At 33.6% G+C, this 17,746-nt stretch overlaps 1 protein-coding gene across 7 annotated transcripts in view; it reads left to right on the top strand.

The window, feature by feature from the left end:
• Positions 1-17,746, top strand: part of LOC106878324 (calcium-activated potassium channel slowpoke) — a 333,443-nt gene that overhangs the window by 109,544 nt on the left and 206,153 nt on the right. For all 7 annotated transcript variants that reach the window (XM_052978540.1, XM_052978541.1, XM_052978542.1 and 4 more), the window contains exons 2-3: positions 10,060-10,124; positions 16,992-17,088. In XM_052978540.1, coding sequence (XP_052834500.1) covers positions 10,060-10,124; positions 16,992-17,088 — 162 coding nt within the window. The remainder of the gene's footprint in view (positions 1-10,059; positions 10,125-16,991; positions 17,089-17,746) is intronic.

Genomic DNA, 17,746 nt, shown 5'->3' on the forward strand with positions numbered 1-17,746 from the left:
ATATATATATATATATATATATATATATATATATATACAGTCAGTGGATCATATATCCCAAAAGGAAGCACACTCTAAAAGTAAGAGCAATAATGTATTTACATAAAGGTAAATATATGTCTGATCATAGAGTGACCAATTGTTTCACAGCCATAAAGCACTTAGCTTTATAGACAACTCATCAGACTCCAATGGCCATGGGCAGACACACACACACACACACACACACACACACACATAAATAAATATTTGTTGTTTATAACTTTATAATGTAACTAGCCTAACATTAATGCTTATATATTTCTTTGTGTGTGTATGTATCTGTATGTGTGTGTGTGTGTATTCATATCAGTATGTTCGTTCTATTTCAGATTGATGTCTATAATTTATAAATCTGTATGTGTGCATACATTCATGCACATACATTTTCACAATATTTTCATTTTTTTAAAACCATTTTTACATGAAATACAAGAATATGTTTTCCTGTAGGCTACTAAGGTTTTTGTGACAAAGATAAACTATTGTTTGGCCCAGTTTTTTTTTCTTTTCATTTTTATGTTTGAAATACAATTTCCTTTTATGTTATTAATAGTAATTAATTGAATTTTCTGCCAGTCTATTTTTTCTTGCATGTTATTCTTTTCTTCCCCACTTCCTAATCCTCACAACCCTGATCTGTTGAAGCTCTCTATAAACCGATACAATCTTGATTAGAGTAAACCAGTCATGCTGAACAATCTAAATATAACTACAGACTAGCCTAATAACCAATAGAAGCAGTCAATGCATAACTGTTGCAGCTGCTATGCTTTGGTCCATTGATTCTAACAGAATTTTTTTGTTCTTTTATTTAATGACTGCTTACCTTATTGTGAAACAGTGCTTTATTTAGTGTCTGTTACTGAATAATAGGCGCCCTCCCACTTTGTATTATCAAGAAATGATCTGCATTATAATGCCTACCGACTTAATGAAAGAATTAAAATGAAACATATAATAGTGTCATTTTGTTTCATTTGTATCGATGTTGTAAAATAATAGTTGCTAGCTCTGTGTTCCTTGTGAATTTGTAAATATATTTTGTTTCTTCTTTACACACATATCCTTAAGTAATGGTGGTGGTGATGGTGGTGCTACTGCTGGTATCAATTACTGCTTCTGCTACCATTGTTGTTTTCACATTATTCTTACCCCTAAGTCAACACTCATTGAGTAGAATGATTCATCAAAGGCTTTCCAGTTATGACCACCCTGTTTTTTTTTGTATATCATCGTTGTTGTGGCTGATGACAATACCACATGCCAGTAGAACATTAAAAGCACCATTCAAGCATGATCGTTGCCAGGGCCACTGACTGGCTCCCATGCCGGTGGCATGTAAAAAGCACCATTCGAGCATGATCATTGCCAGCATCACCTGACTGGCTCCTGTACTGGTGGCATGTAAAAAACACCATTTGAGCATGGTCGTTGCCAGCATTGCTGGACTGGCTCCTGTGCAGGTGGCACGTAAAAAGCACCATTTGAGTATGGCCTATGTCAGTACCACCTGACTGGCCCTTGTACCAGTGGCACGTAAAAGCACCCACACACTCTCGGAGTGGTTGGCGTTAGGAAGAGCATCCAGCTGTAGAAACTTTGCCAGATCAGCTTGGAGACTGGCGCAGCCTTCTGGCTCACCAGCCCTCAGTCAAACCATCCAAACCATGCAAGCATGGAAAGTGGACATTAAACGATGAGGATGATGATATATATTTCATGATTGTAGCAACAGTGTAGAAACTTCTTTATTGGTTGATCCTGAGGCTTAGTGGTCAAGGTGTTGCACTAAAGATTATGAGATCGTGGGTTCAATTCCCAGACTGGGCATTGAATTGTATTCTCGAGCAAAACAATTAATTTCACATTATATGTATATATATATATATATATATATATATATATATATATATATACATTCGTTCATCATTCATTATATCCACGTATTTGTATATATGATGGGCTCCTTTCAGTTTTTGAGTATTAAATCCTCTCAGACAGCTTTTTAAGACATGGTGCTATAGTAGAAGGCTCATGCCCAAAGTGCATAGGATTAGGAACTTTTTAAACACACAGCTCTGCTTACATTTCATGTTATGGAATTCCATGGGAACAGGGAGGGTTTCACATTATAAACTCTACATTGCAACAAAATTCCTCAAAGTCAAGGAGAAAATAAGTATCACATTACAAGATTCTATGTTATGACTTGATTTCCAGGAGTGCAGCAATTCTGTAAAGCAGGGCATACCTGTATATCTATTTGGTAAGATTTAAAATTCTTTTTTTTTTTTTGTTACTTTTGTGTGAAAGTGAGGCTGCAGCTGAAATGAAGAAATCATATTTGAAGTCCTATAGTGACATATGAGACTATACCTTGAAAGAGTAATTATAAGGGCCCAAAACATTTGTTGAGTATTATCTATGAGAATATCAGACTTTGAGTGGTATCGGTAGTTTGTTGTAATAATATGTAATATCTGGTAGAAATATATAAAAACTGAATGACTTATCGGTGAAAGATGGTAACGTTTGTCGAGGGGATTGGAATATAATAGGTGACATAAAAGCTTATTGTTGTTGTTCAGGGCCAAGTCAGCAATGATTAAGAGAAAGAATGGTCAAAGGCTGCCACAAGGTCCAGTCCTTGTTACAGTGTGGTGGCTTGCATGTATCAGTGAGTCTCAGAACTATTCCAGTGGAGTGCAAGCTTCTGATAGGGCCTCCCATGCTAAACAAGTCAAAGAATAGAAACCAGATTAATACTAATTTCAAACTTTGGCACAAGACTTGCAACTTCAGGGAAGCGGGGTAAGTCGGTTGCATCAACCCCCAGTGCTCAACTGGCACTTATTTTATCAATCCTGAAAGGATGAAAGGCAAAGTCAACCTCAGTGGATTCTGAATTCAAATGTGAAGATGGATGAAATGCCACTAAGAATTTCACCTGGTGTGCTCATGATTCTGCCAACTTGCTGCCTTCAATTCCAGATTAATATTGACCACCTCTTGTCAAAGGTAGAAATGAGTTTGTGTAGGGCCAACACCCCTACCTAGAAAAAACAGAATTTTAGAAGCATTGATGGTAATTCAAACCAACAAGATCTTGGAGAGAAAGGCCTTCTCTTAGGTTCAGCCCAGAGCCTAGAACAGTGGAGAAAAGGTGTCAATAGCCTATGCTGCATAAGTAGTAAAGGGCTTAAGTAATGATCAAAGATATTCCAGCCATGAACATGCTATCTATTTTTTTACTACCTGCTGTGTTCTTCCATGTTTTTAAGATAGTAAAGTGTGGTCTGATGGAGATTTATCTGTTTTAGATAAGACAGCTATGTAGAAGCTGCTTTGTAGGCTTGTAATAACGTAGTCTAGCCTAGCGCTGGTTACAGAAGGCAACATAGAAAATTAAACCAATGAACCATATCAACAATTACTGATATCCTTAATTGTTCTAAACCAGTCTGATACCATAACAAGTAAACTATTCAATTAGAAGATATGAAATAGTATTAAGAATTCATTGATACTGAAACTATATTTTCTCTTCCAATTTTCTTCATATGTTTGGATGTGTGTGACCAGGAAATAAAATATCTCCACCTACACAAAACAAGTAAGCAGCTGCAAAATAAAAGTGTTATACCATCAAAAGTCTGAATGGACCTCATACTAACATAGAAAGCAATTACAAATGTGAACATAGGGACAAAATCTTGAGAACTTCTTTTGTTGATACCCTGAAATAGCTCAAATTGCTCAAATGTAAATAATGATATAGTTGTGCATCACAGATGTGTTATATTCTTTGATCAGGATATTGATCCTATCATTTATAGCTCTATCTACACTGTTCCAATTATTATATTCTCCAATTATTTTTGTGTATATGTCCAACCCAAGCAAGCCTATAAAAACACTTGTAAAATTAATAATAATAATGATGATACTTCTGATAATGATGATAATGGTGACAACTGCAACAACTATTGTGTGTGTGTTTGTGTGATTAAATCCTTATCAAATAATTAAATCCATAACATCTGTTACACAGGTACTGAACAGATACCAGTAATACTGAGTAGACATGAAATAAATAGATAGATGTTTTTTTGTTAAATGAACAACCATTTGAGCTCAAAAAGGAGAGCCAACAGCTCAGTCACTGGTTCAATACACAATAATTGAGGAGGAAAGTAACTGCAGGTTGTTTGTGCACACTTAACTTTAAAAAAGTCACTGAGATGATCTGATCACAGCTTTGAGAAGTTTTTCTTTATTTTGATTGCCAAATGCAGAAAGACCCAGCCCAGTGTGAGGGTCTTCACATCATGTATGAAGTGAGGTTGTACAGGCAAGGTAGCATTGGTTTCCCATACAAAGACATATTTTATATTGCAGTGAAAGGATAACTTTAACTCTTGATGGACTATAGCATATCTCATCATCATCATCATCATCATCATCATCATCATCATCATCATCATCATCATCATCATCATCATCATCATCATCATCATCATCATCATCATCATCATCATTTAATATCCATGTTCTATGTTGGCATAAGTTGGATGGTTTGACAGGAGAAGGTTGAAAGAGGGAGAGATGATAATGAGCTTGATGTCTTTGAAATCCAGAATTTTAAGTGTCTTTTCATTGGCAACATACAAATCTCAAAGTGCAATTTAGTTGATGATAAACTTCTTTTCTCTAATTAAAAAAAAAATTGGTTTGCACTTTGACACTCAAACACGCATACATGTACTCATATGCACACACACACACACACACACGTGTGTACATACAGGCATTTTTAAATATTTTTACTGGTTCCAGCTAGTGGGCTAGGTTCATACTGGAGCACCACTTGCAATGATAGTGTAATCTGGATTGTGCTTGGCATTTAGTGAAAGAGAAAGTTGGTGGGACAATGAACATGTATAACTAATATCAAATTCATGAACCCTTTAAGTATGAAGAAATATAATTTTTGAGAAAACAATTGTGTGTGTATGTGTTTAAACCATCAAAGTACAAAGGGTATGTATAGATAAATAAGTAGTAGTTGATACAAAGACCACGAAGGAAACATTGTTATATTTCAGGATGGTCACTTTATTTTTCTTACCAAACTATATAGTAATTCTTATATATACTATATATAAGAATATATACTATATATACTATATATTAATTCTTCACTTGTTTATTATTGTTCTTATTTTATCTTATGTCCATTGTTTGGAAATCTTTCATCACACACCTGTGAAAGAGGAAAGATTTCCAGACAATGGACATAAGATAACATTAATAAACAAGTGAAGAATTAACATATAGTATGTGTGTTTATTTGGTAAGAAAAATAGTGATCATCCTGAAATATAACAATATCTGTTTCAACACACAATTTCACATCAGGAATCTTGTAAAGCAAATTCATAAATGTAAGCATATAAGAAATAGATTGTCTGAAATGCTTGAAAGGCTCTCTAGAAGTTGTTGATAGCCTCTGTTAATTAGGTAATCTAATTAGCAGTTAAGGTTCGTGGTCTAAAAATATAGTAGCCAGAGTAAGAACAGAATAGAAAAAGTTCAGGGATATCTAATGTTTGCATGTATAAACAACAGACAAAGCGCTCAGAGATAAACTGCATAAAATAGGAATCAGATGTAATGTACAAGAGAGAAGACTATGATTGTATAGGCTTATGATGTAAATGGAAGGTGACGGCTATGTAAGGTGCGGGGCATTAAAAGTTGATGGATCTTGTGGAAGAGGGGAAACCTAAGAAACTATGGAATGAAGTGGTGAAAACTGATTTCTGGATGCTGTGCCTCACAGAGGAGAGGATAAAGTACTGAGATAATGGGCAATTATCTATCCATGTAAGTATGGTGAAACAAGCATTGAAAACATTTGACAATGTTTAAAAACGTGATAATGACAGAGACTGGGAAGCATCAACTTTTAAGTCGCTCGCCCAATATTTCCTGTTATTGTTCCATTTGCTACTTCCCCTTCTTCTTTAATAACCTCTCATCTCCCTGTCACTCCTCTCTCTCTCTCTCTCTCTCTCTCTCTCACAACCTTCTCTTCTATCCATTGCACAATGCTGCTGGTATAACTAAGGATACCAGTAGATCCCTCCTATTTATTCAACCATACTGCCTGTGTAACTAGAGAGGTGATTGGATCTGTCCAACTCAGTTTGAGAGATGATATCAAATTTATCTATATTCAATTTCCCTACCACTAATCTTATCATCCTGCCTGTCTTGGTCACCATGAGGCTTATGTTTATTGGATTTGTTTGTACACAATTCACACACAAATATTGTAAAAAGGGAAAACACCCTCAATACATATGATGCTAAATCTATAACTCAGATTTGCAATTACTAAAAGTTTCACAGATGCAAAGAACATCTGTTTATTTAAACATTTTAATAATAGGTGAGACAGTCACATTTTAGTACTGTGAGACAGTCACAGTTTCTAAATAAAGCTAATCGTCAGAGCCTCATTTACCATTCAGTGAACCACCTAATTTTAAATTAATAAATTAATAGTGCCTTATACAGAAATTTTTTTATTCTTACTTATCCATAGGTCAGCCTTGATCCAGAAGACTTATGTTTAATGATTTTCCAGTCAATACCATAATTAATTCATGTTGGTATGTTTGTGATTTAGACATCTATTTTTTTCCTATCTGCATTTGTATATACAATGTAACTTTTAGCCATTATTTTATCTATGGACAGAAAATAGGTAAGTGTTCCATGCTAAAAGTTTAATAACACCTAAAAGTAGTCAGATCATCCCTTTTACTGATCATAAAGAGACAAGCCGGTGGTTTAACTTTTTTCCCTTTTTTGTTTTTACTTTTCACAGAAAAGTTCTCTCAAATGTTTATTTGTAACACAGGTTTTAGCTCACTATGCCATCTTGAATGATCAATATCTACCACTGTTCATAAAGGAAGCCTAATATTTTTCAGTGGTATTCTGATCTGCTTGTAATGTTTTGTTTCTTTGTTCTTTTGTATGATACAACTTGTGTCAAAGCAAGCATTCAGTTGGAGACTATTTAGCTGAGAATATTATGTGCTTGAGTCTGTTGTATTGTAGTTTATGATTTACAAGATTGCTATATATATTAGAACATCTAAAGATTATTTTAAAACATAACTGAACAAAAGATATGATGGATCAATGTAGATATTGATTTGAGTGATGTGTTCTGGGATTCATTAATGGTGGCAATTTAATTAGAGTGGTGTTAGGTGAACTGTACAACTTAGATCTGTCAGGGACAACTACAGAAGTTTTAATAATAATTTCTTTATAGGAGGTTGAAAATGAAGTTTTGTGACATTTATCTTCTCCCTCAATGACATTAGCAGCAAAAGTGAAGTGATTTAGACATATTTGGCAATCAAGACTAAATCATGGAGTAGATATACCAGGAACTTTACTTCAACTTAATAGTAAAGGTGAAATAATGTATTAACATAATATAACACTTTGTTGCTGTTGTTATTATTTAACCCCAGGCTATCCTTCATCCAGAAAATCTATAATTAAAGACTTCTCAGCTATGACACCCCCATTTTTTTCTTCAGTCATAGTGTATCCAAGATTACATCATCTAATATGTCCTTCCGTTTTTTTTTTCTTTTGTTTACTGAATATGATTTGAAGACTTGGTTGCTTTCGCTAACAATTGAGCAGCCATGTAGAGGCTCTCTAGTAATTTTTATTAGTTTATCTGATTGGTTACAGATTTTATGGTGTTTATGTCAGTCTATGGGTGCAGATTCTTTGCTGAGTGGTTAAAAAGGCTTTCAGAATCTTGAGGTCTTGAGTTCAATCCTATTGTGTAGCATTTTGGACAAGTGTTTTTGTCACACAAAATGTGATAACTGAGCATGGCTGTTTGGACGCTGGTGATTTGGCATAGCCGAGTGGACACAATGCACATACACACACAAACACTCACACACTCACACACACACACACACACACACACACACACACAATGTGCTCACAGAAATGTATACATACAGAGAAAGAGAAGAGAGAGAGAGAGAGCAACATTACAATTTATTCATTGAACAATATTGACATGAATACTTTCCCTCTTCTCATACAATAAGGAGAAATATGCTCACACATACACACACACTCATACACGCACATACATACATACACCCACAAAATGAAAGAAGCATTAACTTTTTAGCCTTCAGATTATTGTATCAGATGTACTTCTTATTTATTCAAATTAGTTTGAATTTATCATGAATTGTCTTGTAGCTTCAAGATTTTGATGGTGTAACTGTTTATTTTTAGAATGTCATTATAGGGTAGGAGTGAGAGGCCTGATTTGACCAGTTTGAACATAAAACAGGCAGAATATTTTGGTTGGATATGGCTGGTTTAAATGCTAAAGGGTTAAAGCAAGAGAAACATTAAAATGTCTGTTGTCAAACAAGTCAGCATTGAATTAGCAATGCCAAATAGGTGGTGCCAAAACAGCTGCACCAAAATGTCTCATATCCTTTGCATAACTTCCAGTCAATCCAAACCTTGTGAGTGGAACTGGGTGGAAGTCCATCAAATAGATTGTACCTGATTTCAAAGGACAATTTTTGTCACATTTTATACCACACTGACTTGGCTTAAGAATTACATTAAGGCAGGGGTCGATGAACTGGGGCAAATTATCTTAAGTGGGGTAAGAATGAAATTCTTGCGGGTAATAAGGACTCATTATACATAAGTAAAATTATATAAAAAAACACATTCCTTGTTATCTATGATTTTCTTTCTTTCAAATCAAGGGGGTAACGGCATAAATAGATATATTTTGGGGTAATTGGTTAAAAAAGTTCCCCTACCCCTGCATTAAAGATACATGTGTCTGTGGAAGACTTGGCCATTTACATGTTAATAAATGAGTTGGACAATTAGTCAATCAAAGAAATAGAATGTTCATCATCAGAACTGATATAAATCCATCATGTGACATTATTTTCTTCAGTTAGAAGCTATGAATCTTTAGATTCTTAAGTAATAGTTGGAGCAAATTATGGACTGAATTTAGAGAAAAGAAGACATGTAATAACATATAATGAGACGCGGCTGTGTGGTTAATTTGCTTCACGGCCACATCATTTCAGGTTTAATCTCACTGGATGACACCTTCGGTAAGTGTCTTCTACTATATCCCTGGATCAACCAATGTATAGTGAGTTAATTTAGTAGACACAAACTGTGTTGAAGCTCTTTGTGTGTGTGTGTGTGTGTGTTTAAAAGGTATTTTGTCCAATACTTTACCAATTCTTCAAAGTAAAAAGCTTGAATTGAATGAAAGCCATGACTGCATTTTTTTATTACTTGTTTTCTAGATTGTTTGCAATGTAAATCATCATCATCTACTTGACACCTGGTGTGTTCAATACTTTGTATCATATGACTATGACTTCTTATTCACTGTCCTTTAATCGGAGACCCCTAACTTTTCAAGGCTCAACACCAGTGAAATCATTTTGAAACAACGCCTTTTTACTCTCTTTTTGTCTTTCTTTCCTTTTTTTCTGTTATTAACCATTCAGTTTTCCACAATACCATTATTTGAATGGAGTGGCCAGTGTCATGGGTTGGAGATGGTGTTCTGTTACAGTTGCTTGTCTTTTCTTGCTAATTACTCAATAGTAATGTCAGGGTTGATTTGAGTACAATGAGGCAATGTGTACTGTCCGGATACACACATCACACTCTCTATTAAAATTTGGACTCTAGGCTCATTTATTCAGCATGTTTAATACAAGCCTTAAATCGTGATTTGCAATTTGTATCTTGACATATACTTCACTATAAAACTTTAGTCTAACATTATTGTCTAAGTTTTACTTCTCATATTTCAAATTAATTCCTAACCATTAATTCTTCAGCTCAGTAGCAATGACATATGTCTGTAAATTAATGCTTCTTTTACTTTCTCTTCTGCAGGTTGGTTTGGTGTTTCTGCTCAGTATTGCATCATTAATCATCTATTTCATAGATGCATCAGATGGGTAAGTTAAACTATACATGTGTATTATACTCTCTCTCTCTTCTCTCTCTCTCTCCCTCCTCTCTCTCTCTCCCTCCTCTCTCTCTCTCTCTCCCTCCTCTCTCTCTCCTTCCTCTCTTTCTCCTCCTTTCTTCCACCTCTCCTCCCTCTCTCCTTTCTCTTTCCCTTACTCCCATCTCTCCATCTCTCTCCTTCCTATTTCTAGCTTCTCTCTCTTCCTCTCCCTTTCTCTCTCAACCATTTCAATAATGTTTGTATGAATAAAATTAGTGTAGTTAGAAGATGCATTAGAATTATTGTCTATGCTAATCCAAAATGGGACAAAATTAAAGCAAATAGCTAACCACTTTAGGGGATTTCCTGAACTGGATGGGGTTAACATAACTGAGAATCAATCTGAATTACTTTTGGCAATGATGAAAACTTCTGGAAATTTTTTTACAGTGTCATTTTATGGAGATTGTATTGACCTAAGCATTTAGAAGTAAGTTATAAGAAGTGCTGCATAATAATCAAGAGGAGAGATAAGTGGATAGTATTAACTCATTTGTGACCATATTTCTAATAAAATACTCTGTCTAGTTATTAATATACGCTGCCAGATGAATCAACAAATGAGCTTTTACATAGTAGCAGACATGATTATAATATAAAACAGATAAACTAATCTAAATAATGCTTGTAAAAAAAGGGAGACCCAGCTCTTATTTCACATCCTCAACAGAGGGTTTTATGAAAGTAAGACAATAGTCATCATGTATTCTCACATAAAGGTAGTGGTGAGTGGAATATAAAATAATGTGTATATCTTACTCTTCATAACACACACACACACACACACACACACACACACACACACACACACACACACACACACACACACACACACACACACACACACACACACAATTATAGTTGCAATCAAGAACTAAGAGAAAAAGGTTGGAAAAGAGAATAACTTTTTCAGAAACATTTGAATTATAATAGATCCTAATTTAAGCACAACCTCACAACCCTAGTCACTTTTAGAGGAGTGGAAGGGAACTAGTGGATTGCATCTATCCCAGTACTTGACTGGTACTTTATTTTCTTGACCTCAGAGGGATGAAAGACAAAGTTGACTTCAGGAAGGGCGCCCAGCTGTAGAAACTATACCGAAGATGACATCTGAGCTCAAAGCAGCCCTGCAGCTCATCATATCCTATCAAACTGTCCAACCCATGCCAGCATGCAAAACAGACAGTGAATGATGATGATGAAAGTAGAAAAACAGAAGAAAAATACCACAAAGCAATTTTCAAACATTCTAATGATTCTGTTAATTGATGTCTTTTAAACATTTGAATTACAATCCTTTCTGCTCAAGACAAAATGCTTAAACTTTTGGGGGTGGGGAGGAGGGGCTAGTAAGTTACATCGACCCCAGTACTCAATTGGTACTTACTTCATCTACCCCAAAGTTGATTTCAGTGGCATTTGAACTCAGGACATAAAAACTGGCAAAATGCCAGTAAGCATCTTACCCAGTGTGCTAACGACTCTGCCAGCTCACCACCTTATGAACAGCTGAATTGTAATGGAACCTTAATTTAAGTAAAAACAGTTTAAATGCAGGGTTTGTATCAGAAAATTAGAGGCAAGTGGTAAAAGGGATTAAATTAAGTAAGTAAAGCAGTTGTTCATTGTTGAAACCCTAGAAGAGACTGGCAACCACAGCTCACCGATTTGTTTGAGATTAGGAAATTACAGCTCACCAGTTTATTTGTGGGGAGGTCACAGGTTGGAGTAAGTCTGTGATACTGTTAAAGCAGAAGGATCTTTTGACTGCTGTTATTGTTATCATTGAATAATTTTGCTCATCTATCCTAGGACAGATTTTAGAACATGGGGTTTTCATTTTAAGGTTTAATTTATGTGATCCTTTTTTTAATGATAAAACAATATTTGCTGAGGGAAATTTGGTTACTACTTTGAACATTATATTAGTTTCAAATTTTGATGCAAGGCCAGTAACTTCAGGAGAGAGGGTAAGTCAATTACATTGACCCCAAGTAGTTAGCTGGTACTTATTTTATCAACCCAGAAAGGATGAAAGATAAAGTTAATCTTGGCAGAATTTCAACTCAATATTGAGCTACTGTATAAAAAGTTCATTTGTTGGCTCATATTTTGAGAACAGATCTGAATACAAACATAACTGTGTAATATTTGTAGTGTCAATCACTGTTCTTTTCAGTGTCTGTTGTTTCACAGTGCAAATTTCTCCTAGTTAGATATAACCTTAAAATAAGTACTTGTGAAGTTAAGTCAAAGAGGGTTTCACCTACACTTTCTTTCAGGCATCAGTTAACAATATAGTTCCACTCAAATGTCTTGAAATCGATTAAAATGAAACAATCTAAATTGCTTATAGTGGTTGTCGTTGTGTTAGACATCCAGCTCTCCAATTTAAACTAGAATAAAAATAAAATAAAAAGACAACTGGCTATAAACAGCAAATAAAGTAACTTCTAATACATTTTATGCAATATTTTAGAAAATATAAATATTAACCTAATTCATTAATTTTTCTAATTAGACCTTTGTGACATTTTTTCTTACTTCTCTTATATTCAAAGGCTATTTCTTTTTAATTGACCAAAGAAATATTTTATATTAGATATTATAATCAACAGTCGGAGACAAAAAATATTGATGGTCAACTGATAGGTATTGAACCACACATTTATCACATCCTAAGCAACCATATAACTGATTACACAACTACAGTGCTTACCATTATCTCTCTAACATGGTAATCTGTCAAGCAATAGGGTTCAAACCCTGTTAGAAAACTTATGGTTGTTTTCTGTGTCAATTTTGTACTTATAACGCCTAATAGTATTTATATTAAATTATATTTTTATATAGTATTTTTTATAAGGAAAAGATGTATTTAATATAATTATATCCTACATATCAATGATAATTGTTTTATCAAGTTGAGAGGTGTAACACTCAATCAACATCCAACTGCATGTAAACTTCTGATACACAAAACCATAAATCTATAGTTACTCTATATGTACAAATTTAACTTTAAGAAGTAACCTTTAGAAATAATATGTCTGTAACCTTTAGAAATAATGTTTTTCTTGCTAATTTCTCTTTAGAATGATACTATTTGTAGCTTTAAAAACTGTATCTTTAGCACAAAATCAAGACCATCAATAATTTGGTGTAGAAGATTATTAGATGCTCTACAGCAGTGCTTCTCAAACTATCTGATGTGGCGTACTGGCAGTTTTTTTTTTTTTTTCCAATGTGCCAGGTACCGGTAATATTTCTTAGTAACATTTATACTGGAAACAATATATATAATGAATATAATAAAAGTTGACAATTTTTTAATCGTATTTTGTAAACAAATAATGCAATATTACATAAGCATTTTATAATGTTTCTTTCTTTTCTGGAAATTCGCTGTGTACTGGCAGCTGATGCCTCACGGACCAGCACCATCTGTGGACCACCACTTTGAGTAGCACTGCTCTACAGCATATTCTAATGAAGAAGTATTATGACATTGCATATACTGTATAAAGAAGATATGTCTTCCTCTTTAAATCTAAGGAATATTATAATCCAAAGCACTTGACAATCTAAAGAGACAACCTACTATAAAACATAGCTTGTACTTGTGGTATTAAACATTTTCTTTAATCACTGAAATGTTATGCGCCATTCTTAAAAATAGATTAACCTCTTGATCAATAAACTCTCCCTTACATGAACCAGTAAGGAATCCTCTACATGGTTGTTTGACCTGCTAGAATTAACAACTAAATCTCCTTTTAATCACATGTCACTGATCTTAAGAAAAGGTCATGTTGAACAATGCAGACCTAGACACATTGCCTTATTAAAGATTTTGATTTCTGACTCAGTACCTTATTTTGTTTTCTCTTTGACTTTTCTATTTTAATAGTCTCTACTCTCCAGATCTTGCTTACTGCACTTCAATTTCACTACATCATATTCTTAACATTTTTCTCTTTTTACATTTCTCTTTGCCTTTTGCCTTTCTTACCTTAAATTTTATTACCTCCAGTTCCTTCTTCAAAAAGTTTGTCCTGTAGATCCTGTATCCTTATATGCATATACTAACTATAAACTTTACTAACTCACCTGCTACCATATCCTCCCATCTTTTTTTATTTATTATCTAACACTAATCCTTTACTTTCAGAATACAAGCAATACCCCTTTAACTTATAGGCAAAGATATATTTGACAATAAATGGAACCACTCAATTCTAAACTTGATGAAAACCTAAAGAAATATATATTTAGATGTTCAGTGCAATAAGATATGATCATTACAGCATAAAACCTTCAATTTTTAATTCATCAGGATTTATATTTGGCAAATGAAAGAAAGCAAAACTTTTTTTTTATTTGGTGGAATTCTCATTGAACCTATTCACTTTTGTCTTGAAATTTGAGAAATATCATTGTAAATTGTAAATAACATTAAGAGTTCAAGTGTATCATTAATATAAAGAACATACTTTGCAAGAAAAATATTTACTTTTTATTTCTTTTAGTGGTTTCAGCCATTGAGTTGAGCCCATACTGGGGCACTCTCTTTGTTAGTTTTTAGTTGGTTATATCAACCACAGTACCTATTTCAGTGTGGCACTTATTTTATTGAACACTATTTGTCAAATTACTTAGGACATATAGGGACACAACATAAACAATAACACTGGTTTTCAGACTGGTGTAATTGTAAATACAGCTACAAACACACACATGTATACATATAGATGACAAGCTTCAGCAATTTACACAGATATAGAAAGACAATATGCTGCACAAATTGTCTTGAGAGAACAAATTTTCCTGATTGTCTCTGTATGTCTGAGTGTGCACAAACATGTTAAATATGGTTGTATATAACTATATTGCAGTCAGTGTTGCTTAGTGCATCTCTAATTAATTAATTCCAGCCTGACAGAGCTTTCCACATGTCAGCAAATGTACTGTTTGCTATTCTGACATAAGACTGACCAGCTTTTACTGGCCACGAGCAACAGCCTGGTAGATGTAGACGAAGTGTAATGATGCAGAAATGCATGCATCCTATAGTCTGGTGACCTCATTCGTAGCCTAGTAGTGTGTTTACACCCATATTATCTATAAGGAGAATTTCTTCAGTCAAGACAACTTATGCAGGTCAAAGTTGTACATATTAGATATGACTGTATATTACTATATTTCATTCAATGTTGCTTAGTGTGCCTAATTTGTGTGTGTGAGCATGTGTAAGTATGTGTGGATGTGTGCTATAAATGCGATAGTAATAAACATGTGTGTAAGATGCCATCAGATTGTCTAAGTTGAATCAAATTCAGAACTATGTAGTTACAAAACAAACTTCTTAACCACACAACTGTTCCTGCATCTTTTTTCTTCTTTTTCTTTTTTTCCCTTTTTTTTTTTTTTTACATATCAAAATAAACTAGATTTAACCTGTTCTCAATACACACATCAATATCAATAATTCACATAAGGGAAACAGTTATTTAGGTCTTGGAATTTTGTTTCTATGTCAGTGACATCATGTAACAATTTAATCTTCACATTTCTGTTCTTGATATTATCTCATTAATTCATACAATGACTACACACAGATATATTGTAGAATGCTTGGAAAGTGGCTGGCAAGAACAAGTGGTGAGCCCCTAAAAATATATCAAATATTATTGGCTCAATATTATTGTTCTGACTATGCTTAGATTTAAGTAATTGCAAGATGATGGTAATTATATTCCATTTCAAAATATGACATGTTTTATCATCAGTACAATCATCGTTTATAATTCAAACAGATATGAAGCTTGATTAGAAGAAATATATATAAAACTAGGAAGAAAAATTGAAATACTTTTGCTTTAATTTTTATGTAATTAAATAAATTTCTACTTCAGCATATTGTTTGTAGGTCATTTATTTTATTTTTCTCTTCATCATCATCGTCGTCATCATCATCACCACAACCACGATCATTGCTTTAACATCCACTTTTCTATGGTGGCATGTAAATAATATGGACATATTCCTATACCACTTATATGTTTTGTGGTTAAAGAACATTGTTTTGCTGCTGCTTGACTCCAGGTTTCATCCCATCCCATGGCATGGGACCTTGAACAAGTATCCTACCATAGCTTTGGGTTTACTAATATACTCTTAGTGAAATTTGATGGACAAAAAATTATGTTCAAGGAGATACATTTTATATACATTGGTAAGAAAAACAGATAAACCTGTGCTTTCAAATATAAATACCATTTGGTAGGTTTTCTACCTGTCATGCACTGTCACTCTTGTTGCTCTCAATGTTGTTGCTTTCACCAAGCATGGAACAGTGACTGGTATATTCAGACCTCATAAGCAACAGCACTATTGTTTACAAAATACTACATAAAATAATTAAATGAATATAATGAATGTGACCCTATTACAGTATTGTTTCATAAATTTTAATTCTATGTCGTCTTATCTAAGAAGCTAATGTTTTTTTATCTTTGATCGAACCACTTCCTTACAAATTTTCTTTAGCTTAACTGCATTATGAATACCTCCTACTGTTAATTCACAGTTCTTTTATCACTCATAAAATTAATGAATGCTACACACTAAGTCCATGCCAAGTCATCACATCCACATGCATTAAGCTAATGCTTTTGATGACCAGCTGCTTTCTTAACTCGCTTGTATTCAGTTATCTTTTTTATAAATTAATATTACACATCTAATGGATGATATACAATATTGATTTTATTTCCTTTCTATCGTGTATCTTTTTCTATTTTCTTTCCAGACAAGATGTTGAATCCTGCAGACCCTGGGCACTGAGTACAACTCAACAAGTTGATTTAGCATTCAATGTGTTTTTTATGATATATTTTTTTATTCGGGTTGGTATAACAAAAGATTTCTCAAATTTGTTTTTTATTTTATAGAAAAAAAAAACATATACTAAAATAAAGATTATATTGGACCCAAAAAGTAAATATTAACTGAAAAAAACTTTTATTTTTCCTAGAATAAAATCCATATTTTTACAAAGATATTCTGACAATGATATGAATATGGAGAAAATGAATTAGTAAAAATGATATATCTCTGTTGAAAAACCAGGAAATATAAATTCATGTTATTTTTATAGATTTTTATTCATACAAATTTTATTTTGCAAAAGTAATATTGAAATAGCAAAGCAAGTAAGATATAAGCTTACAGGCTCATTACTTAGTATTTCATATCTTCAAGTATACATGTGTGTTTGGGTACATGCAAACTTAATTTTACATGCCTTGATTGTTAGAATGAATTTTTTTAACTTGCTTCAGTCATTGGATTACAACCATGCTGGGGTACCATCTTGGAAGGTTTACTCTAACAAATTGACCCCAGTACTTATTCTTTTAAAATTTGATGCTTATTTTGTCTGTCCTATTTGCTGAACTGTTAAGTCACAGGGACACAAACAAACACCAGCTGTTAAATTGAGTGGAGACTAAGCTTTAAAAATGCACATGCATACACACACACACACACACACACACACACATA

Source organism: Octopus bimaculoides, chromosome 2 (genome assembly GCF_001194135.2).
Source record: "Octopus bimaculoides isolate UCB-OBI-ISO-001 chromosome 2, ASM119413v2, whole genome shotgun sequence".
NCBI lineage: Eukaryota > Metazoa > Mollusca > Cephalopoda > Octopoda > Octopodidae > Octopus > Octopus bimaculoides.